Source organism: Hylobates moloch, unplaced genomic scaffold, assembly GCF_009828535.3.
Source record: "Hylobates moloch isolate HMO894 unplaced genomic scaffold, HMol_V3 SCAFFOLD_13, whole genome shotgun sequence".
In the NCBI taxonomy this organism is placed as follows: domain Eukaryota; kingdom Metazoa; phylum Chordata; class Mammalia; order Primates; family Hylobatidae; genus Hylobates; species Hylobates moloch.
The window spans coordinates 30,266,799-30,293,158 of record NW_026652288.1 but is presented as its reverse complement, the minus strand read 5'-3'; the positions used below and the strand labels follow the sequence as shown (position 1 = coordinate 30,293,158).

General features: G+C 39.5%; 1 protein-coding gene across 6 annotated transcripts in view; it reads right to left on the bottom strand.

The window, feature by feature from the left end:
- Positions 1-26,360, bottom strand: part of LCLAT1 (lysocardiolipin acyltransferase 1) — a 201,969-nt gene that overhangs the window by 113,328 nt on the left and 62,281 nt on the right. For all 6 annotated transcript variants that reach the window (XM_058426479.1, XM_032172608.2, XM_058426476.1 and 3 more), the window contains one exon: positions 945-1,113. In XM_058426479.1, the coding sequence (XP_058282462.1) occupies positions 945-1,109 (165 nt within the window). In that variant the 5' untranslated portion in view covers positions 1,110-1,113. The remainder of the gene's footprint in view (positions 1-944; positions 1,114-26,360) is intronic.

The window sequence follows — 26,360 nt, the reverse complement described above, 5'->3', positions numbered from 1 at the left end:
GTAAATAGCAGACAATAAAAAATTGCTAGATGAACATTAAGAGATCCTGCCAACTACTCTTGCAATCCAATCACAAAACGAAGCATAAAAGCAAGAAATTTTGCCTAAAAGACTGGCCCTGACAGAGTAAAAGGTACTAGACATCATCCAGCTGACTTAAAGGAAAATATGGCTATAATTAATAAATAGATGAGAAATCTCAAGAAAGTAACAGAACCAATAAAGAACCCAAAATAAATTCCAGAACTTAACAGTATTTTAAATAAAAATTCACTAGATGAACAAAACAGCAGATTAAAGATGATAGAAGAAAGGGTCATTGAGCTTGAAAACAGATAGATAGAAATCATTCAATATGAAAAATACAGGGAAAAAAATACAGGGGAAGAAAAAAGGAAGAGAACCTTTGTGACATACGTGAAAAGATAATCAATCTAACATACATTTAATTGTAGTCCCAAAATGAGGAGAGAGAGAATAAGGCAGAAAAAAAATGTGAAAAAAATAATGGTCTAAAATATCCCAGTTAAAACAATACAAAAACCAACCAACCTATATATCTAAGAAGCCCAATGGAACACAGCAAAATACATTCAACCCTCCACATTCCTGTGTTTTGCATTTGTGAATTCAACCAATCATGGATCAAATATATATCCATGGGAAAAAAGGATGGTTGAGCCTGTACTGAGGATGCACAGACTTTTTTTTCTTGCCATTATTCCCTAAGCAATATGATTCCCTAACAATAACAACTATTTACATAGCATTTACGTTGTATTCAGTATTATAAGCAATCTAGAGATTATTTAAAGCATACAGAAGGATGTGCATAGGATATGTGCAAATACTGTAGGGACTTGAACATCCATGGATTTAGGTATCTATCAGGGGTGGGGGGCACTCTAGTACAAGCAGACAGTCTCCTCTGGTGTGTAACTTACCACAGGTAGGGTGAGCCATGTTGCCACAAGGCGGTTGTTGATCCAGCGATACCAAGATGGGTTTACAAACATCAAAGGTAAAAAGGGACCCAGCATGAAAATGCTTCCAAAAAAGCTTCCCCAAAACAGAGTCAGTATAAAGTAAATCCCTTTCCATGACACCATGATTCTGAAAGATATAAAAAAGGATATATTTTGTTACTATACATTTAACCGCTCAAATTCAATTTCAGGATGATGGAGCATAAAATGATCACTAATTTTAGGGCTACAGAAAGGCTGTAATAAACAATATAAGAGCCTGAATTTCAAAAAGGTGACCCTCCTACATGCTCTACTGGTCTAACAAGTTGCCAGTACATTAGAAATTGATACTCTCTAGTCGGGTGCGGCGACTCACGCCTGTAATCCCAGCACTTTAGGAGGCTGAGAGGGGCAGATCACTTGAGGCCAGGAGTTCGAGACCAGCCTGGCCAACATGGTGAAACCCCATCTCTACTAAAAATACAAAATTAGCCAGCTGTGGTACTGTGCCTGTAATCCCAGCTACGTGGGAGGCTGAGGTAGATGTTACAGTGAGCCAAGATCGCACCACTGCACTCTAGCTGGGATGACAGAGTGAGACTGTTTCAAAAAAAAAAGAAACGGATACTCTCAACACAGCAAATATCTGACCACCAAAAAGAGTTATCTAGTTTAAGAAGCTTTTTTTTTTTTTTAACATAAAACCATGTATTTTCTTTTCTAAGGTGTTATCTAACACAAACTCATAAAATATTGCAGAGTTTTTCCTACCCAGAAGTAGAAGCAATTGACTAAAAACTACAGATGAGTTTCCTAAGTTGAGTACAACGGTCCCCACTTTGGATCCATTCCAAGACCCCCAGTAGATGCCTGAATCACAGATAGTACTAAACCCTACATATACATTACATACATATCATGATGAAGTTTAACGTACAAATTAGGCATGGTGAGAGATTAATAATAACTATTATTAATAAAGTATTATTAAGTAAAATAAAGGTTCCTTGAACACAAGCACTGCTATACCTCGACAGTCAATCTGATCACCAAAACCGCTATTAAGGGACTAACCGGCAGGTAGCATAGCATATATTGCATCAACGCACTGGAAAAAGGGATAATTCACGTCCTGGTTGCGACGAGAGAGGCATGGCATCAGATTTCATCCCGCTACTCAGAATGGCACACAAATTTAAAACCCATCGGTTATTTCTGGAATTTTCCATATAACATTCAGACCACAGTTGACTTTGGGTAACTCAAACCGCGGAAAGCAAAACTGTGGGTAAGGAGGGGACTACTATACACCTAAAAACAATGGCAAGTTAGCAAAGTACACTGAAATTTTTTAAAATCCAGAAATATTAATTATTTATATTAGAATCTGAAAATAACATCTTGGGTACTTGGTCTTTAATTGACTCTTTATGAGTTGAAGGGTTAAGTAGAACTTAGACTCTTCACTGGCTATTTCCAAAGGATTACTGTAGGGGGTCCTCATAACCAGAGCATCATACTGATGTTTTAAAATAAATGCTTGTTGGAAACACAGTCTAAAATGAATAAACATTTGATTTTACAACCTAAACTATGTTAGAGAAAAACTGTGTTTTGCCTCAGAATAAAATTGTTAGAAACATTAAAACGATGAAAAAAATAGCCTTAAAATCTATATAGCAAAAGGGTATCCGAGAGATCAAGACCTCTGAATATTTTAAAAGAATCACAACAGGAAACAGAATACATTTTCAAATGTCATGGTGCTTTTGAAAAATGTCAGACAAACAACAAAACAGGTCAAATCCCTTAAAACACACAATCAAGATTGACTACTAAGTTTTTGTTTGTTTGTTTTGAGATGGCGTCTCACTCTGTCGCCAGGCTGAAGTACAGTGGTGCGATCTGGGCTCACTGCAAGCTCTGCCTCCCAGGTTCAAGCAATTCTCCTGCCTCAGCCTCCAGAGTAGCCGGGATTATAGACACGCGCCACCACGCTCATCTGATTTTTGTATTTTTAGTAGAAACAGGGTTTCACCACGTTGGCCAGGGTGGTCTGGATCTCTTGACCTCATGATCCGCTCGCCTCAGCCTCCCAAAATGCTGGGATTACAGGCGTGAGCCACTGTGCCCAGCCGACTACTATTTTTAAATTTCTACTGATACTTGACAGTATGTGTACAAAATCCTTCAAAGTACAAACTGAATAAATATCAACTAAGAGCTGGCTTTTTGCTAAACTCTAGATCTAAACTTTTAAGAAGTGGGCTAACGGAGTAATAATGGTAGAGAAAAAGGCCACTGGAAAGCAGCAGGCTGAACAATTCCCAGAGCTCACACATGGGGCCTGGAGTGGTCTGTGTTACCACCTATCCTCAACTTTGCTTTCTCTGAGGCTCAGGTCCTCCTCTTTATGTTGATGACACTATACCTAGCTTCTCCCCAGAAAAAAATAAAAATAAAAATAACCTACAAACATCTAAATGTGGTATTCTCAATGCCTACTTCCATTTATACACCCACCCCGCCCCCGCGTCCTGCAATGCTGCTGCTCTATTTGAAACCCTGTAACTACCTTTTTCTATCTAGTGTTTTTTTTTTTCTGCCAGCTAGTGATTAGCTAGCTCTATGTTTAACACTCACCCCTCAACTCCCTGCAGAGCTACACTTCACGTTGTATCCACATATAATGCTTCCCCTATCAGGGCTCTGGCATGCTTCTTCCTCACCAATTTCTGATTTGATGTGATTAATAGAAAAAAAAATAAAGTAACTTAGCTATCATATAATAAAATATTTTCATTATGCAGTGATGAAGCTGAGGCTCAGGAGAGTTAAGAAGACTTTCCTAAATCCACACAACAAATTAGTAGCATCAAATCTTTTCTGCTTACTGCTTCTTCTGCTATATCATGCTCTCTTTCTCCTGCAAAGGGGCCAGAAATTAGCCCTGAAATATGTCTCTAAACTCAGACTTAAAACAGGTAGAAAGGTGTGTGTCACATGAATATACTGGGATTACTCAGACCAAATCTAATCTAAAATTACTTCCATCCTACTTCTATTCCTTCCCTTTCAATCACTGGTTGATTTTCAATGATTCAATAAACACACAAAGATATCCCAATTACCGTGTGCCAGACACTATGTTAATCATCTGGGGATTACAACAGTGAATGTGACAGATATTGCAAAGCTCTCACAAATTTAATGGTCTCTCCATCTCTTCCTTATGAGCTCCTATGTGGCTCTGCATTTAATCTAGCCCTATTCTGTATCTTCTTCCAAGTCTCAAGAGCTTGATGGACAAACTTGGTTCCAAATTATGCTAGCTATATACTTATTTGGAATACCTAAAAAAAAATTTTAAAAACAATAAAACCACTGACAATATCAGGAGCTGACAAGGATATGCAGCAACCAGAACTTGCAAACACTGCTGGTGGGAATGCAAAATGGGATGGCCACTTTGGAAAAGTTTGGTAGTTTCTTAAAATGCTAAATATACACTTACAATAAAACCCAGAAATTCTACTGAATATCCAAGACAAATGAAAATGCATGTTCACACAAAAACCTGTACATAATTATTTACAGCAGCATTATTCGTAATTACCAAAAACTGGAAACCACCCAAATGTCAGTCGGGGAGAATGGATAAACAAAATCGTAGTACATCCACACAATGGCATACTACTCAGAATAACGACAAACTACTGATCCATGCAACATGTTGAGTTAATCTCAAATGCATTATGCTGAATGAAAGAGGCCAGACTCAAAAGATATGATTTTAAAATCTTTTACTGGATTATTTCATTTATATGACATTCCAGACAAGGCAAACCCAAAGGCTAGGGAAACAGATCAGTGGTTGGCAAAGATTAGAAGTAGGGAGATGGTTTGACTGCAAAGAAACAACACAATGTAAGTTTAGGGGGTTGGTCGGGCGTGGTGGCTCATGCCTGTAATCCCAGCACTTTGGGAGGCCAAGGGGAGCAGATCACGAGGTCAGGAGATCAAGACCATCCTGGCCAACATGATGAAACCCCGTCTACTAAAAATACAAAAATTAGCTGGGCATGGTGGCGCGTGCCTGTAATTCCAGCTACTAGGGAGGGTGAGGTAGGAGAATCACTCGAACCTGGAGTCGGAGGTTGCAGTGAGCCAAGATCACACCACTGCACTCCAGCCTGGTGACAGAGTGAGACTCCCTCTCAAAAAAAAAGAAGAAGAAGAAGAAGTTTAGGGGGTTGAGGAAACTGTTCTATTTCCTAGTTAGGTCACGTTACAGGAAAGCTGTCCTGATCCAGACCCCAAGAGAGTTCTTGGATCTCGCCCAAGAAAGAATTCAGGGTGAGTCCACGGTGCAAACTGAAACCAAGCTTATTAAGAAACTAAAGGAATAAAAGAATGGCTACTCCACAGACAGAGTAGCCCTGAGGGCTGCTGGTTGCCCATTTTTATGGTTATTTCTTGATAATATGCTAAACAAAGGATGGATTATTCATGCATTCCCTTTTTAGACCTTATAGGGTAACTTCTTGACGTTGCCCTGGCATTTGTAAACTATCATGGTGCTGGTGGGAGTGTAGCAGTGAGGACCACCAAAGGTCACTCTTGTTGCCATCTTGGTTTTGGTGGGTTTTGGCCAGCTCCTTAACTGCAACCTGTTTTATCAGCAAGGTCTTTATGACCTGTATTTTGTGGTGACCTCCTATCTCATCCTGTGACTTAGAATGCCTTAACTGTCTGAAAATGCAGTTTTGTCTGCATTAACTGCATTTTGTCTGCATTAACTGTCTGAAAAAGCCCAGTAGGTTTCAGCCTCATTTTACCCAGCTCCTATTTAAGATGGATTTGTTCCAGTTCACACATCTGACAGTCACAAGACTATACACATTTGTGAAAATCCATAGAGAGTATATTTTTTAAAAAGTGAAATTTACTGTTTGTAGATTTTTAAATAAATTTTTAAAAAATTATGTTATGTGATACAAAAATCTGACAATATTTCCTATTCTCTTATAATATGGGGAATTCTAATTTTATGGATTATTTCAATTATAGTAACACCTAAAACGTATCTAGCTTTTAAAATATGCCAGGCACTGTTTCATATATTTTACATGCCGACCTGTTCACCAGTCACAGCAATCTCATAATGTAGGCATTTTCATTACCTTAATTTTACATGTAACGATACTGAGGCAGCAAGGGGCTAAGGAACTTACTTAAGGCTACACAGCTAGTAAATAACGAAACTGGAACTTTAAGCCAGGTAACTTGGTGTCAGAGTCCACACTCAGTCTAAAATGTTACACTATGCTTCCTTTTCAAGAATGTATTACATCTGTAGTTAAATATACACCTATTTTTAAATAGGCTATAAAATAAAGATGTTATAATTATAAGCCAAATTTTTAATACCTCATATAAAACTTATTCTGAATTTTAGAATTTATACAAACTTAGTGAGAAAGCCTTATGTCTTTCTTATCTTACTGTTAACGGCAGGTCTTTGTTCTTAGAGCTCCCAAGATGGTGGTGGGCCACTCCCAAGATGGCAGCAAGCCTTTTGCTCTCTGACCTGGGGGGTTCTTGGCCTCACAGATTCCAAGGAATGGAACTTTGGGCCATGCAGTGAGTGTTACAACACCATTAGAAACCATGGGTCCTGGAAGAGAACTGTGGAACCCAGAGACATGTGTTCAGCTTGATTAGGACCAACTCACGCACTTAGCCACACAGAAACAATGGCAAGCCTCTACCTGATCGGGAGCGGCAATGGGCATCTCCCTGGATCAGAAGCACAGCGGACACCGTGCCAGATCCAGAGGGGTGAAAGTCAATGGTGGGTCTGCGAAGGTGGCATTCAGCAGTGGTGGATGGTGAGCAAAAGCTCAGCTCGAGCAGTAACAAACATGGACCAGAAGAGTGTGTGGTTGCAAGATATAACAGAGTGAAAACAAAGCTCCCACACAATGGGAGGGGACCCAACGGGGGTTGCCACTGCCGGTTTGAATGCCTGGGTTTATATCCTGATCATTGTCCCTCCCCGGGTGCTCTCAGGTGATAGATGATTGACTATTTCTTTACCTCCTGCTTTTAGCCTAATGGGTATTTCAGTGAGCTCTCTTTACTACCTGACTGGTCAGGTATGAGCTGAGTTACAAGCCCCGTGTTTAAAGGCGGGTGAGGTCACCTTCCCCAGCTAGGCTTAGGAATTCTTAAGTCAGCCAAGGAAATCCAGCTAGTCCTGTCTCTCAGTGCCCCCTCTCAACAGGAAAACCCAAGTGCTGTTGCGGAGGTTGGCTGACGACCGCTCTAACTGCTTCCTGCTGAACTGGGGCATAGTAGGGGTTGTGCAGTTGAGATTTCCTTGGTAGGGGAGCCTTTGATGTCATCAACATCAGAGCATGGGCTAGCAGGCCGGTCTAGGGGTCCACGGTAGATCTTAGTCATGGACTGCATCTGGGGCTCCATTTAAAGAACGATTTGTAGTTTTACACCATCAATTCTGGAAGAGACAAACTTAACAAGGAGGTTAAAGATACAGGGATTGAAATGTATGGCCTGAAGTGCAGGGTGAGGCACATCCAACAGTTAGTAGGGTTTTGGGATGAGCATAAGCCAGTATAAGCTGGATGTGTTCCTCGATGAGGGCCCAGGTGCCTTTGGATCATTTTAGCCCTAAGTATTTAACCTGTTGTGAGTAGAGGTGAGCCTTTGGTTTGGAAACCTTGCAGCCACAGGTGGCGAGGAACTTTAAGAGTGTTTGGGTGGCTTAATGGCACAAGGTTTCTGAATGGGTGGCTAAAAGTAAATCATCCACATACCAAAGGACAAGAGTGTCCAAGTATGAGAACTGGCTCAAGTCTTGGGCTAATGCCTGGCCAAATAGAAGGGGGCTAGCCCTGAACCCCTGGGGTAAAACAGTCCAGGTGAGTTGAGACGTTGGTTCGAAGGATCATCAAAGGCAAACAAGAATTGAGAGTCAAGATGTACAGGGATACAGAAAAAGGCATCCTTAAGGTCCAGGACTATAAACCACTCCGCTTCCTCTAGTATTTGGGAAAGTAGAGTATAAGGGTTAGGTACAGCTGGGTATAGAGGGACAACGGCCTCATTGATAATCCTGAGATCTTGCACTAACCTCCACTGTCCGCTGGGCTTCTGTACTCCTAAAATTGGAGTACTGCAGGGGCTACTGCATGGCCTTGGGCTTTTAGGTCCTTAATAATCTTCTGGAGTCTTTGTTGGGCCTCAGGTCTAAGGGCGTACTGACTTTGGTAGGCAAAGGAGGCAGAATCCTTTAGTTTAATTTGAACAGGATGGGCATTCTTCACTCGTCCATATTGTCCTTCTGTTGCCCAGACTTCAGGATTAATTCCTTCCTCAAGTAGGGGAACAAAGGGGTGTTCCTTCTCCTATGTTCAGGTGTATAATGGCCCCTGCTTTTGCTAGGATGTTTCTCCCTCACAAGGGAGTGGGGCTTTCAGGCATAATTAGAAAGGCATGTGAAAAGGGTAAGGTTACCCAGTCCCAACTCAGTGGCTGGGAGAAGTATCTAGTGACTGTCTGTCCTAGGACCCCTCAGATAGTGACAGGTCTGGAGGACAGTCATCCGGGACAAGAGAGTAAGAATGAGAAGGCCGTGCCAGTGTCCAGGAGACAGTTAACCTCCTGGCCCTCAACGGTCAAGCATACCTGGGGCTCTGTGAGGATGATGGTATGGGCTGGCGCTTGCCCCAGGCACCCTCAGTCCTGCTGCTGGATCATCTGGTTAGTGGCTTCTGACTCAGAGGACCTTCGTCCCCTGGGGTAGTGGGCCTTCCAGTGATTCCCTTGACGTAAGGGGCATGGACAAGGAGGCAGCTTATTTCTATTCTGACAATCTTTTTTAAAGTGTCCTTGTAGACCGCACTGGAAGCAAGCCCTGTTAGGCATTCCATTTGCCCAGGCTTTCCCTTTTCCAGAGCCTCCAAAGTCCACTTGCCTGAGGGCCATGACTAAACCGGTGGCCTTTTTTAATCTCGTTTGTCCCGTTCTGCCTGCTCTTCCTCATCACTATTATAAAAAAACTGAGGTTGCAAAGTTCAATAGGGTTTCTAAGTTTTGCTCCGGGCCTAAGGCAGACTTTTGAAGTTTTTTTCTAATGCCTGCTGCTGACTGAGTGATAAACTTATCCTTTAAGATTAGTTGGCCTTCAACAGAGTCAGGTGACAGAGAGGTATGCTACTTCAATGCCTCCCTTAGTCTCTCCAGAAAGGGAGCAGGATTTTCTTCCTTTCCCTGTGTTATAGTGGACATCATTGAATAATTTGTAGGCTTCTTCCTAGTTTTCCTTGCTAACGCAAGTTAGCAAATGTCTGTGGCACCAATGTCCATGTTCTGATTCTGTGTCCCAGTGAGGGTCTACACTGGAAACTGCCTGCTGGCCTGTGGGGAAATGTTCTCTTTCCTCTGTTGTCATCCTATCATTGACCTGACTGAGATACCAAAGATTGCCAAACTCCCGGGCTGCAGTTATGGCAGCACTTCTCTCATTTGGGGTTAGTGTCTGATCTAGCAGTAACATTGTATCTCTCCATGTCAGATCAAAGGATTGTCCTAACTCTTGTAAAATGTCAATATAGCCATCAGGGTTATCTGAGAATTTACCTAGGTCTATTTTAATTTGCTTCAAGTCTGAGAGGGAAAAAGGTACATGCATGCTGGCTGGGCCGAATTCTCCTCCTCCCACTGCTTGGAGGGGGCGTAATCAGGGAATACTGGCACTCTTTGGTTCATTGTTTACCCCTTTGTCTATCTCCTTTTGGACCGTTTGGGTTGAAGGGAGGTCCTTATTAGTTGAGGAAGGAGCCAGGGGGACACCGGAGTAGAGAGGTAGACTCTGGGGGCTTCCTGTAGGGCATAAATTACACTTTTTACATAACTGCGAGTTATCTCTTAATGAAAAGAAAGTTTGCGCATATGGCACTTCACTCCATTTGCCCTCTTTTCTACAAAAGAGGTCTAGCTGTAAGATGGTGTTATAATTTATACTTCCCTGAGGAGGCCAGGTTTCTCCCCCTTCAAGAGGATATTGTGGCCAGGCAATGCAGAAGAATATAAGTCATTTCTCTCTTAGCATTTGAGGGTCAAATTGGTCCCAATTCTCCAGAATACATCTTAGGGACGTTTTTGCATTGGGGGGAACGTTTCCCATCTGGAAAAAGAACACAGGGATGCCAGCACCCCTAGTCATTTTCCGATAAGCATTAGTGTTACAGCGTCCTCTATGGTCCTAATGCATAACCACCCATGGACCTCTGCTTATTGGATTAGTTACGCTCACAGATGTAGCAGTCTTGCACCTGTTTTCCCGCCTTTCTTGACCACAAAGAAAGGGGTCCAGACTGCTGGATTCCAATGGTCCTTTACCAGCTTGCCCAACATTGCCTTTGTGCTCAGGGGCGAGTTCTAGAGCTGGGGTGGGTTCCTGAGTATTTCATAACAAACCAGTTGCCCCATTAAAGTGCATTCCCATAAACAACAGTTCCTATGCAAATTTCATTTCAGAGAGGGTGTAGATAACCTTTTGAGTCAGCATTGAGATAGAATTTTTTTTTTTTATGGTGATAACCATTTTTCTCCAAAGCAAACTTCCTTCATGTCTGTGGACTAGACTGTCTAAGGCCACAAGATTAGAAGTTAGGATAATATGTGTTACACTGTTAAATTTTAGCAACTTTACTTTTGTTGAAAACCTTGTAAGTCTGGAATTTCAATTATCCTTTGCTATTAATAAGACTTTGTTTAGTCTAAATTAACTTAGAATTGGTACAGATGGTTCCTTCCCGGTTCTGTAAGTACTTTAAGGCTTGGCTGAGTGCAAACAGCTCATGAGTTTGAGCAGACCAATTATTAGACAATTTTTCTAACTCTGCTTCTACAAGAGTTTCCCTATCAATTACTGAATATCCATTGTGTTTTTTTCCCTCAATCACCCAGGAGGAACCACTTATCGTCCTCAAGGAAGTTCCTCCTACGTCTGGTTGGAACTTTGTATAGTAATTAAGATTTAAATCCCGTTAGGAAATCTGCTGGGTTAAGGGAATTTTCAGTGGTTAATGTTAAATCATCTTTTTCTAAAGAATAGCCCCATACTTTCAGATTTTTGAGTTAGTAAGCTACCTTTTTGCCTTTTTTACTTAGGATATTTCTGAACTGGTGAGGTATGCTCATAATGAGGTTTCCTCTAAAGTTATTCTTCCACTTTCTTCTGCTAGCAAAGCAGTTGCTGCTACAGATTGAATGCATTTGAGCCATCTGCAGGTTACTGGGTTAAGGATTTTTGATAGGAAGGCTACGGGTTGTCAGTGGCCTCAGCGCTTTTGGCTACGCCCTTGTTTACACAAACAACAAGGTGGTAATGGAGTATTATGGGGTCACGGAGAAGATCTTCAATTATCAATTATAGGTTTTAAATTTACCCTGGCTTTTAAAGGAATAGGGTACACATTTTTCCTTACTACTTCTCTTTCTCTCTCTTTGACTTTCTGTCTCTCTCTCTCTCTCTGACTCCCTTTGTCTCTCTGCCTCTTTCTCTCTTTTTCCCCTCTCTTTCTCCCTCCCCTTTGGTAGATGAATTTTGGGAACATAGCGGAAGGACATTCACTCGTTGCCCCCATTTGCAACTATAGGAATATGCTCCTCCCTTTAATTTATTCAATTCGCTTTCATCCTGATCTATTATGTTGTCGTAGACCCAGTTCCAGTTGTTAAAGTACTGGATTATCAGTTCTAAGGCCCTGGCCAAGGAGCCGAGGCTTGGAGATTGTATTGTAGGCAGGTGTAAGCTGGGTAGAAATTGGGGGAGGAGAGCATCTTACACAATGGGAGAGCAACCCTCCTAGCCATTTACAAATTTGGGGCCCTGGTAAGGGTGGTGGGGAACAGGTCCCACATAACTGCCCATGTCGAGGGCTGTATACCTAAATTGGGAGAGACACCAGGGGCAAGACTCCCTGGGTTCATAGCCTAGGTGCCTAAGGACACAGTGTAGAGCTTCCCTAGATCCCTTTGGAGATACAACTTGCTCTAATACTTGGGAGAGGGAGTGAAAGTCTGAAGCATTAGTACCTAGGAGGCAGGGACTGGAGGAAGTAGATTCAGAGGTAAGGAGAATTTTGGGGCTACACTTTCAAGAAAGTGGTGGTCAGGACCCAGGAGGTATGGGTCAGAAGGAGAGGTAGGGGTGCATGCATGGGCGACTGTGGATTACAGACTTCTGGCTGCACCATGATCTCGACTGGCCAGTGCCGGGAGTTCAGGATGACAGCTTTCTGCCTCTAGTCGGCCCTCAGCTTCCCCAGGAAAATTGTAAAAGCGGAAGCTGGTTCCAGGCAGACCAATGCTCCCAATCAAGATAGGGGCTGTTAGCTTTTTCCCAGAAAGCCTCACACCTGAGTCTTAAGTCCAGCAGCCACGCTAATCATTTTTAAATGGCCAACAGATGCCCAGTATTTTCTTCCGATTCTAAGGAGGGATAGGACAGAATAGCAAGTGAAAGTGGTCCAATATGACTCAGGGCTTTGGAGAATCCCTGTACAGGCCACCAGATGTTACCGGTGGGTCTTTGTTCTTAGAGCTCCCATGATGATGGCGGGCTGCTCCCAAGATGGCAGCAAGCCTTTTGCTCTCTTACCTGGGGTTCTTGGCCTCATGGATTCCAAGGAATGGAACCTTGGGCCATGAGGTGAGTGTTATAGCTCTGTTAGAAGCTGTGGGTCACAGAAGAGAACCGTGGAACCCAGCGACCAGTGTTCAGCTCAGTTAGGATGAATGTGTACACTTAGCCACGCAGAAACAATGGCGAGCCTCTAGCCTGATCAGGAGCAGCAATGGGCGCCTTGCTGGATCAGAAGCGCAGCGGACACCCTGCCAGATCCAGAGGGGTGAAAGTCAATGGCAGGTCTGCGATGGCGACGTTCAGCAGTGGTGGACGGCGAGTGAAAGCTCAGCTTGAGCCCTAACAAACATGGACCAGAAGAGTGTGCAGTTGCAAGATTTAACAGAGTGAAAACAAAGCTCCCATACAACAGGAGGGGACCCAAAGGGGGTTGCCACTGCCGGTTCGAATACCTAGGTTTATATCCTGATTGTTGTCCCTCCCCCACCCCATACTCCCAGGCGATAGATGACTATTTCTTTACCTCCTGCTTTTAGCTTAATAGGTATTTTAGTGAGCCCTCTTAGTTAACTGATTGGTCAGGTGTAAGCTGAGTTACAAACCCCATATTTAAAGGTGGATGCAGTCATCTTCCCCAGCTAGGGTTAGGAATTCTTTTTTTTTTTTTTGAGACAGAGTCTCGCTCTGTCGCCCAGGCTGGAGTGCAGTGGCGCAATCTTGGCTCACTGCAAGCTCCACCTCCCGGGTTCACGCCATTCTCCTGCCTCAGCCTCTCCGAGTAGCTGGGACTACAGGCGCCCGCCACCACGCCCGGCTAATTTTTTTTTTTGTATTTTTAGTAGAGACAGGGTTTCACCATAGTCTCGATCTCCTGACCTCGTGATCCGCCCGCCTCAGCCTCCCAAAGTGCTGGGATTACAAGCGTGAGCCACCGCGCCAGGCAGGGTTAGGAATTCTTAGTCGGCCTAGGAAATCCAGCTAGTCCTGTCTCTCATTACTATCCCTCAATACCTAACATAATGTAAAGCACATCAAAACTTGGGGAGGGGCAAGGAATGGGAGTTGCCAGCTTCTGCTGGAATAAAATTGGGTTAAATAACTGACAAATTAAATATTTAATCTTTAAAAACCCTTTAAAATAAAAAAGGCCACATGATTGAAAAGTAATTAAAAACACTGCAATTTAGTATCATGTTTTGTACATTCCTTGTATAATACCAATATCATTTTTAAATAAAAAGACATTTGAAAACTAAGTGCAGTTTTAAAAGGGCATATGACATTTTATTGACAAATAACAGAGATAGAGAAGTGAACTGTAGATAATCCTGAAAAACTATGCCTACTTCAAGTGTAACCTAACAAGTTTTCCCAAATGACCACTTTCCTTTCAGTGAATTAACAACAATCTTAATAACCTCACTAATTTCCTATCTCATAATGTGATTATGATGCTTGCCCATGGTATCTAACCACCTATGCTTCAAACCATTGCATCACCAAACAAAAGATAAAACAGAACACATGAACCAAAACACAGCCCACCTAGACTTCTTACTCAGTTGCGTATGTTATTCCTAGAGCATGACAATGTGGGAGGACACTCCCTGACAAAGATTAATGGACTCTATTAATGATACCTATAGTTCCTTGCTCAGGAAGGAAACATTTTCATAGAATCTCCTTAGTTATTTTATTCACATAACAAGTCAAGTGTTAGCAACTAGCATTACTCTCAGAGTCTAATGGGGAAGCTAAGTACGAAAATAAATTATTGCAATTCACTGTGATACATGCTGTAATAGAGGGATAGGAGGTCTGCAACAGGTGTTAAGGGTATATCAAAGTAGACAAGATGAACACTGCTAACAGGGATTAAAGAAGGCTTTAGACTCTTGGAGGAAAAGTGGTTGTGGGAGAGGAGAGAATACTCCAGGCAATAACCTACAGAGTCACAGAAGTTTGAAACAGCATGGCTTAATCAGAAAACTTTTTAAACTCATATTACTGAGGTACAGGGTACACAATGGGGGTGGGGGGAGCGGGGGTTACAAGAACATAGGCCTGAGGGAGAAAGTACACACACCCAGGCCAGGATAGCCAGGAAAACCACATTTGCCAGGTCACTAGGGGTGGAGGAAAAATATCTAAGGCATATGAGTCATGTTTTAGGATAAATGTTAAAAGTGAAATGTATATAAACATGAACTCAATCAGTATACAGATTGATTTTGTTAAGAGCCTTCTCTGGATCTAAACAGAGAGTGCATGGGACTTGTTGGCAAAAATCCCAGGACTGACAGACGCTGGTATCACAGAGGTCTGTGATGCAGCTCCAACACTCAACAGCCAGAGGATCACAACCACATTACTTAACCTGGACACCTCACTTATAAAGTTAGGAGGTTAGGGAAAAACCTCTCTGGGGCCTCTACTAACACAGAAATTCTAAATATAGGCTACCTTTTGACCACCGAATACTTATCAGGAACTTTACAGAGGGCTCTTGGTATTTACATATTTAACATCTAGAGATTCAACTATTCATGAATAATCCAAGGGTCATAATAACATGGAAGTAATCTGCTGAAACTCAAAGCTGAATTGTGAACACTGCAAGGCTGATGTCAAAAAACAAACCATTTAGGTAGTAATTAATGACTCTGGCCAACTGTCTAGTATCCTAATCTCAAAAAGCCTTTATTCTGTTCTACTTACTTCATATGCACTTCTTGGGGGAAGTGATATGCTACAATAGATTTGTAAATGTGAAGGTTCAAAAGGACCTTGTTATATCCCTTGACAATGTCAAGTATGTCCTAAAATAGGCACTTTACATTCTCACCTCATCCAAACAAAAGCCTCAAAAGCAAGTTGTAGATTTATCAGTAGTATTTACAGGTAAAGGAATGAAAGATTTAGTCCCATTAATGAGTCCCTGACACTGTTTATATTGAGAGAGGTAAGAGAACCTATAACCAAGGAGATTCTCAGAAAATGCAGTTGTGAGCCCCCAAAATTTGAGACAGGTCTCAGTTAATTTAGAAAGTTTATTTTACCAAGGTTGAGAACAGGCACCTGTGACACAGCCTCAGGAGGTCCTGATGGCATGTGCCCAAGGTGGTCAGACCACAGTTTGGTTTCATACATCTTAGAGAGACACGAGACATCAATCAACATATGTAAGATGAACATTTGGTTCTATCTGGAAAGGCGGGACAACTCTAAGCAGGGAGGGGGCTTCCAGGTCATAGGTAGACAAGAGACAAATGGTTGCATTCTTTTGAGTTTCTGATTAGCCCCTCCACAGGAGGCAATCAGATATTTATTTATCTCAGTTAGCAGAGGGGCGACTATGAACAGAATGGGAAGCAGGTTTGCTCTAAGCAGTTCCCAGCTTGACTTCTTCCTTTAGCTTAGTGATTTGGGCGGCCCAAGATATTTTCCTTTCACAGAGAAAAGAATCCAAAACTGCAGAGAGTTTAAAGGCCAAAAAGTAAATAATGAATAATAAAAGCATATAACGAATTAAGTATATTGTTTAAGCAAATGCAAACTCATTTCTTCATGAGACTAGGTGTCAATAAAGTACACACAAAACTACCCAACTACATTATACTAAAGTTGCACTTCTTGCATTTTCCTCTAGTAACTAGGGAACCCTAGAAATTCCCCATTTTTTCCAAAAATGTAGGAAAATGAAAATTAACTTGTGCTGACTTACATATACATATATTTATTGATATTTATGTATTTAAATACATATAGTTCAATGTAGCAAACTGTATATTTATATATAACTACATATTAATAATTAATTTAAACTCAGTTTAGATTCAACAAATTTTCCAATGAAAAACCCTAACACATCTTTTGTGAAATATGTTCATTAGTAATCAGTAAAATGTAAAGTACCATTTTCCTTCTATCTCTTTAGAAAAACTGAAAACATTCACAATATTTAACATTAGCAGGGCTATAGATACAAATGTATTTTTCTATCCTGCTACTAAGACTGTAAATTAAGTACCACCCTTTAAGTTAGTAATAAGGCAGTACTTGTCAAGACAGAAATGTGCATGTTTAATTCATAATTATATTTCAAGAACTCTATCATGCAGAAATATTTATAGGAGTACACAAAGAAATGGGTACAACATTGTTCATGTAAGTATAATTTGTAATAATAAACAGTGGGCAATAATAAAGCCTACCAATAAGAGAAGGGGGAACATTTATTTTAACATTTATTATGAAATACTAAGCAGGCATTCAAGAGAATAAGGAAACTCACATAATCTGATATGACAGGGTATCCTTGACATTCAGTAAATAAAACCGATTGCAAAATATAATAGATGGCATGATCCCATTTTTGCCTTAACAAGCCAAATTTTTAAAAAATGTGTGCATCTATGTATATTTGTGTATGTGAGTACATGTATCTCTAGGTGTATTAATAGGTCTGATTTCAACAGAGGGGCATAGTAAACTCAAGATTATGCCACAAAGAGGCTAACTGGAGATAAATATCCTCTCCTTAATCTCCATCCACCCTTTTATCTCCTGCGAGGGCTTTCTTCCCCTTGACCTCACCCAACTGGAAATAAGGGAAAAGTGTGCCCCCTGGGTCTCTTGAGGCAAACAAAAGAAAAGAATGGAGAGCGTGTCCAGAGGGCAAAGAGAAGACATCCAGCAGAACAATATGAACATAAGGAAAATGAGGAGTTACAAAGCATTATCTAGAATATGATAACCTTTTATACATACATTATACAGTGGTTAATTTTTTATATTTTTGCTTACATGAATTTGTTAATTTTGATAAAAACAAATGTGTCATGAAATAAGAATTCCAAAAAACTAAAAACAAAACTAAAAAGGTCTGAAGAGTTTCACATTAAGATGAAATATCTAATTGTGCTCTCTCAAAAAAACACACTAAAAATCCCACACCTACAAAGAATAACCAAAAAAGAATAACATTTTAAAAGCTGGAAAGCAGAAAGCCAAATGTTGACTATCCTGGCAGACCTGAAAAGACAAAGTGTTAAGCCAGCAGAGGAAAAAGTTGAAAACAAACCCACAGAATCCTCCTAAGGCCTAGGAAGTGGAAGCATCAGGTACTGCTGGATGCAAATGGAGATGAATGGCAGTTTGCCAAAATAAAGAGGATTAAGTAATGAGTGAGGGGCAGGTGGATTCCTAGATTCCCTTCTCTCTCTGCACCTCTGGGTAACTGTCCCTCTCCTACCCCAGCATAAACTTGCATGTCTATTCTCTAGAGAAGGTAAAACAGAGTTTCCCAATTAGGAAATGCACAGTTTAGGGCATGGTCACCACTCTAAGAACAGTGGGATTAAGTGACCATATACACGCTGAATCCTGAATGCTAAAACCTCAGACCATCTTCCCTGGATGAGCTCTCAGATGGCTGGGAACAAGATCTTTGGTCCTATGCCAGTTGTCCTATAGAATATTCTGCAATGATGGAAATGTTCCCTAGTTATGCTGTCCAAAACTGCAGCCATTAGCTACATGTAGCTACTGAGCATCTGAAATGTGGCTAGTGCCACTGAAGAAATGAATTTTTAACTTAATTTTATTTCAATTTAAATAGCTACATGTGGGTAGTGAACACAGTATTGAACAGCACAGTCCTAGGCAGAAGACAGGAGTGTACTCTCTGGGAAGTCTCACCAGGCTATGAGGAAAGACGAAAATACAGAAACAGGCCAGGCGCGGCGACTCATGACTGTAATCCTAGCACTTTGGGAGGCCGAGGCGGTCAGATCACTTGAGGTCAGGAGTTCGAAAATACAGAAACATTGAGGGATTCCCTAATAAACAGCCCACATAAATCACCCCTCAGTAAAGCCCAAAGTTCACAAGCCTCACCTACGTGCAAGCCTCTACTGGCTTTCTAAATCACCCATTTTTTATTAGGAACAGATAATGAGACTTCTGAGCAAATACTGTAACATGACATTAGAGACTAAATTAAACAGAAAAAAAAAGTATACTTGAAGGAAATAAACTATTCGGGGGAAAAGAAAACTTCAAAGAAAACTATCTTTAACATTTTCAAAAAGACAATAAATACTGCAATCAGGAAACAATAACATGTTCTTGTGGGAAAATAAAATGAAGAAAGGAAATATCCAGAGAATAAAAGAGCTACTGCAAGTTTAAAACAGCAAAAATGATTAGCAAAAATTATATACGACCAAAGAGTTAGAAAATAAAGTTGAGAAAAAATCTCCCAAAAAGCCGAGCACAAGATAAAGAGATGGAAAGTAGAAAGAATATATGAAAGGGCCAAGACACGAGGTCCCATATGCCAGTAATACAAGGGCCAAAAAGAGTTGTGAGAAATTGGAGAGGGGGAAATCAGCAACAACAATCTCAAAAAAATTCCCCGGAACCGGAGAAAATGACATTCCACATTAACAGAGCCTACTAAAAGCAAAGATAATGGATGAAAACAGATGTTCACCAAGGAACACCACTGTAACTTACAGAACAGTGGAGACAAAGAACGTTCCACAAACCTTCTAGAGAGGAAAAAACAGGTCACATACAAAGGATTAAAAATTAGACCAGCTTTGAACGTCTCAGCAGCCAATACCAGGAGCAAGACAAAAACAGAACAAAGACTTCAAGATTCTAAAGAAAATTATTTCCAACCCGTCCCTGTAGCAAGTGTTAGAGTAGTTAGTAGAAAAACACTATCAGACATGCCAGGTATAAAAGTGACTTCCCATACAGTCTTTTAAAAAGAAGCTACTGGGAAATGGGCTCTACTAAAAGAAGTAAACAAAGACTAAGGGAGATTTGAAATACAGCAAGTAAGAGATCATCATAGATGAGAGGTCAAGAAAGATGATCCTGAAAGGGAGATTTCAGGGTGACAACTACACATTAGATAGAGAAGGCATTCAGTCCAAATTCTGAGAGGATGGCACAAGAGGAAAACTCTCTGAAAGTTGTATCACCAAAATCCTTGCTACTAAACAAACCATCTGTTTGACTCAAGAATAGAGTGTCCAGGTGAACCTGGCACAAATTCTAATCTGTATTTGGCTTCTTGACCATGTGCTAATAAAATTCCTGCTCTCCCTGCCACATTTGGCTTCCACATCAGCTGATGACAACTATTTTATCTGTCATACAGCACTCTGCTTTGTTGGGTGTGGTGGCTTATGCCTGGAATCCCAGCACTTTGAAAGGCCGAGGTGGGTGGATCATTCGAGGTCAGGAGTTTGAGACCAGCCTAACATGCAAAACCCTGCTCTACTAAAAATACAAAAATTAGCCGGGCATGGTGGCACACATCTGTAGTCCCAGCTACTCGAGAAGCTGAGGCAGGAGAATAATTTGAACCCAGGAGGCGGTGGTTGCAGTGATCAGGCCACTGCACTCCAGCCTGGGGGACACAATGAGACTCTGCCTTAAAAAGAAAAAAAAAAAAACAGTATTCTGCTTTGACCTAATCCTGAAATATGGAGACAACACATGGTGAATTTAGAAACAGAAAATATATTCCCACTGGACAGCTATACTATTCAACACCCCATTCATGTTGAAAACTCTCAATAACTGGGCTTTGAAGGAACATACCTCAAAATAGTAAGAACCATCTATGACAAAAACCACAGCCAATATCATACTGAATGGACAAAAGTGAAGGCATTCCCCTTGATAACTGGCACAAAACAAAGATGCTCTCTCACTACTCCTATTCAAGATAGAATTGGAAATCCTGGCTGAACAATCAGGCAAGAGAAAGAAATAAACAGCATCCAAATAGGAAGAGAGGAAATCAAACTATCCCTGTTTGCAAATGACATGAACCTATATCTAGAAAACTCAGTCTTGGCCCAAAAACTCCTTAAGCTGATAAACAACTTTAGCAAAGTCTCAGGATACAAAATCAGTGTATAAAAATCACTAATATTCCTATACACCAACAATAGTCAAGCCGAAAGCCAAATCAAAAACGAAATCCCATTCACAATTGCCACAAAAAGAATAAAATAACTAGGAATACAGTTAATCATTAAGGTGAAAAGATTTCTACAAGAACTACAAAACACTGCTCAAAGAAATCAGAGATGACACAAATGGAAAAACATTTCATGCTCATGGATAGAAAGAATCAATATCATTAAAATGGCCATACTACACAAAGTAATTTATAGATTCAATGCTATTCCTATTAAACAATCAATGACATTCTTCACAGAACTAGAAAAAAACTATTTTAAAAATCATATGGAACCAAAAAAGAGCCCAAAGAGCTCTTTGCTTTTTGCTTAGGCAATCCTAAGCAAAAAGAACAAAGTTGGAAACATCATGCTACCCAACTTAAAACTATATTACAGGGCTACAGTAACCAAAACAGCATAGTACGGGTACAAAAACAGACACATAGACCAATGGAACGGAATAGAGAACCCAGAAATAAGGCATCACACCTCCAACTATCTGATCTTCAACAAAGCTGACAAAAACAAGCAATGGGGAAAGGACTCCCTATTCAATAAATGGTTCTGGAAGAAGATTGAAACTGGACCCCTTCCTTACACTATATACAAAAATCATCTCAAGATGGATTAGAGACTTAAATGTGAAACTCAAAACTATAAAAACCTGGAAGGCAATACTATTCTGGACATTGGAACTGGCAAAGATTTCATGACAAAGATACCAAAAGTAACTGCAACAAAAGCAAGAATTGACAAATGGGATTTCAGAAAACTAAAAACTTTTGCACAGCAAAAGAAATTATCAACAGAGTGAACAGACAACTAATGGAAAGGGAAAAAATTTTTTCAAACTATGCATCTAACAAAGGTCTAATATCCAGCATCTATAAAAAAAACTTAAACTTACAAGCAAAAAAACCCATTAAAAAGTGGGCAAAAGACATGAACAGACACTTTTCAAAAGAAGACATACATGTGGCCAACGAGCACATGAGGAAAAGGCTGAACATCACTGATCATTACAGAAATGCAAATCAAAACCACAATTAGATACCACTTCACAGCAGTCAGAATGGCTATTACTAAAAAGAAAAAATAACAGGTGCTGGTGAGGTTGCAGAGAAAAATGAACGCTTATATGCTACTGGTGGGAGTGTAAATTAGTTCAACCATTGTGTGAAACAGTGTGGCAATTCTGCAAAGACCTAAAAACCCACAAATCCCCTTAATGGATATATACCCAAAGAAATATAAATTGTTCTATCATAAAGACACATGCATGTGTATGTTCACTGCAGCTATTCACAATAGCAAACACATGGAATCAACCTAAATGCCCATCAATGGTAGACTGGATAAAGAAAATGTGGTACAAATACACCAGGGAATACTATGCAGCCATAAAAAAAGAATGAGACCATGTCCTTTGCAGGAACATGGATGGAACTGGAGGCCATTATCCTAAGCAAACTAATGCAGGAACAGAAATCCAAATACCACATGGTCTCACTTATAAGTGGGAGCTAAAGGCTAAGAACATTGACACACAGAGGGGACACTGGGGCCTACTGAAGGGTAGAAGGTGCGAGTGGATCAGGAAAAATAACTAACAGGTACTAGGCTTAATATCTGGGTGACAAAATAATCTGTTTAACAAACCCCCATGACACAAGTTTACCTACATAACAACTTGCACATGTAAACCTGAACTTAAATAAAAATATTTAATAAAAAATTTGAAAAGACATCAGTTAATCCCTGTTAGAATTATTTTTTGTTATAATCTCTAATCAAATACTCTACTAGAAAAGCAATCCTTGGGAGTCAGTTAAAACAAATATATCAGACAACTTTATAATTTTTCCAAGACAACTATAAGTAACACATTGATTTTGATTCAAATGACAAAATCAAATACATAAAGTGAACACTAACGTCAATTATTGCATATACAGTATATGCATATACAATAACAGTCATTATTACAATTATCATTAGCAGTAAAAATAGAAATATTTTAAAAGACAGCTAAAATAATCAGAACCTGATTACTGAGATTATTCTGCAATCTGAAGGAATTGAAATATGTTCATTATTTATGTACCACTCTTCTTGTAAGCTTCACAACCAGACACAGTCAAACTGATTGTTTTTTTCCATAAACATTAGTGAAATATTTATGAGCTAATTAATTTCTTTTAAATCTATGGATAGATGCTAATTTGCACAGCCTCATTCTGATGAACATGTCTGCATTTTCTAACTGCTGTTAAAGAGTGTATGCAAGCCTTTCTGTGCAATCTACAAGGATCCATGTAATTTTCTTTCAGAACTTAGTAACATAAACTGTCCTGCCTGAAGAAATGGTATGCTTCTTTATTCCCCCAATGAGAAATGTATTTGTTTTCCTTTTGAGTCTCAAAGGCTCATAGCTAAATTTAACATTCAATTCCAGGAAGAAAGATTATGGCTATTACTATCTCTTTCTCCTCTTTCAATCTTTTATTTGTATTCTTAATAGCATTATCACGTGTCTTTTATTATAAAAAACTTTAAATTCCTTTAGGAAGCGACTATTAATTAAAAATAAATAGAATGTCACCATTAGTGACCTTACTCATCTTTACTTATTAATTTTAAAACATTGTCTCTATTATAGTATGGTTTTGAGAAACCATTAGAAATATTTAAAAATTTATGTTAAAAATATTCCAAAGACAGAAAAGTATATTCCTTTAATAAACAAATCATCAAAAGAAAAAACCTTTATCTGTTTGGAAAAAACAAACAGACAACAGGAAAGGAACAAACTACACAGTTTCATTCTTCCGGAAACAGTACAAAAGAATAATACTTTCTTAGGAGCAAAAAGAAGTTACAAGACAACAAGCTTTTTAGTTAGGGAGAACTTAGGAGAAATAAAAGCCCAGTTCAAGAATTCTGAGCAAACACAACAGGACACTTAAAGAGCAGAATGGGGCCAAACTTCAGTTATATGTACCCAAAATGAAGCAAGGAAAGACTGAACCATTAATGGATTTAATAAACAAGCCTGGTAATTCCCTGGGGGGAGTCTATTCTGAGAGTTCTTAAACCAGAATAAAGGTGGTTTAGGATTATCTCAAAATGACATAACTTATCTCTTATTACTTACCTCTTGAGGTTTACTGAAAGGTTTAGTGTGAATTAAATATTCACAGTTCTCTAAACCCTGATATAATTATCTTGCTTAAAATTCAAGATAATACATAGAAGCCGAGTATATGCTGTACGGTTCTACTTATCTGAAGTTCAAAAACAGATAAGCTACATTATAATGTTACGAGTATTGGTTATCCTTGGGAGGTGTGGAGCAGGTATAGGAACTGAAAGCACCAGGGAGCTTTTAAGATTTTGGTAATACTCTGTTTCTTTAATTGGTTGCTGGTTACACAGGGTGCATTCACTATTAAAACTGAAATTTGTGATTTATGTACTTCTCTATATGTATGTTATGACAATATTCACCCAAAAATGTTACATGTATAAAATAATTTAACCTGAATATTTTATAAATTATCTAATTAGACATATGCAGTTTATAGGAAGAAAATACAAATGGTCAATAAATATACAAAGAAATGTTCAACTTCACTATTTTAAAGAAAATGCAAATTAAAACAATAAAACTCCATTCCCCTCTTCTGTAGATTGTTAAAAAAAAAAAAAAGTTTTACGCCTGATATTCTAAAAATCATTGTTGGTGTCCTTGCCTTCACAGCTGGAGGGAGTATCAAGTGGTATACCCAATTTAGACGGCAAACTGATAAGTAGCTATTGCTATTCTGAATATTATTAATTCCCTCTTAGTATTTACCCTAGAGAAATATTCAACTGAATGTACAAAGATGTTTCCTTGCAGCATTGTCTGTAACAGAAAAAGGAGAAACATTAATGTCCACTGATGGGGAGAGAGCTAAATTAACTACGGTACATCCAAATACTATGATACAATATGCAGCAGCTGGAAAGAATGCAGTCAAGCTGTATTTTCTAAATTGTTCTGCTCTCCAAGATGTACTACTAAGAGAAAATGCAATGCCATTTTTGGAAGGAAGGAAACCACACCCTCCCCCAAAAGGCTTAATGCCATATGGTTTATATAAATAATTACAAATGCACAGAGATCCGTCTAGAAGAATACCTGCCAATGACACATGCGGTTGCCTCTATGGGATGGGACAGCTGTGACTGAGGATGGTGGTCAAAGGGAATTAAACCTTTTTCTAGTGTTTTATAGAGAACATTTCCATTTGTTACTTATAGGGTAAAAAGGAAGGGAGAGAGAAAAGGAAGGGGAGAGGAAAAAGAAGTAGCTTAGCCATAGCCAAAGTAAGTTGCCTGTCAGTAACTGCTATTTTTCCATGATCCCATAATCAAAGCAAAAATGATTAATATTAAGGTAGAAACAACCCATACCTCTTAGGCAGATGATTGCTTGCCATACATAAAGCCCAAAGTAAATTTTCAAAAACAAGTTAGAAAGACTGAAAACATAAATTGAGATAGGAATGATAAAAGTATTTAGTAAACTAAAACTACATTGGCACCACCAAAGATCCTGAGCCTAAAAAAACCATCATTTGGTTTACTGAGTAGCATTTATCTCTGCCCACTTAAAAGTTTAAGCTCACGTTTTGTTTTTCCCTTCATGAGACACAGCCAGAAAAATATATAATGAACTACGTGATGAAGGCATATAGACTGTCAGAAAGCAGGTTTACTAAAATTAAATCCATCTACACAAAATATGAGCCCCTAAATATGTTACATGTAATATATGTTACGTAATATGTTATATATGTAATGCATATTATGTGTAATATATGTTGTACATGTTTATGTTCTGTATATATATGTGTAATATATGTCATATGTGTTTATATATACACACACATATATAAACACACACACACACACACACACACACACATAAGTAAGTCCTTTAAGCATGAAGAAAGTTCTAGCAGAAATTTTCTCTGCTCACAACTCACAGAGGCCAGTTGTGACAGTCAGGCTAAGACCTCACATCTCCTGTGACCGGCTAAGCGTTCTTTCCATTAGAAGGAGATCTTAGAAGGCTAAGGAAAATCAACTAAAACATAGAAAAGAAATTAAGATACAACCAAGGCCTGAGTCTTGAGGGAGAACAGTGCTCAGTCAAGCTAGGACAAAATGCAAAGACATAAAGAAGCGGACTTCTTGACATTATTTTTTATGGTACACACTGCAGAGTGATTGGTTTAGTCACAAGGAAGTTTTTCCATGGTTTCAGATTTCTGTTTGGTTTTGTTTCCTCCAAACTGTTTCAAACAATCTGAATTATTAGCATAGCAGCAAACTTTTTAAAATATCACCATTTTTTCCTGCATGAACAGCAAGTACACTATATTTCAACAATTTCCTGTTATTACACAAAGTTTCCTTTCAAGATGTAAAAGTTAAAACCACATACACCCACACTAAGTGGAACTCTACTATGTGAAATCATTTCAGAATGATTAGGGTAACTCTAGTATACTCCACCTAGCTGTTATTTAAGGGACTACTTTTCAAATTACTTACAGTCCTCAAAATGTTAAACATAGAGTTACAATATGATCCAACAAACCCAGTCCTAGATATATAAATCCAAGTGAAATGAAAACATATGTCCACACAAAAACAGGCACATAAATGTTCATAGTA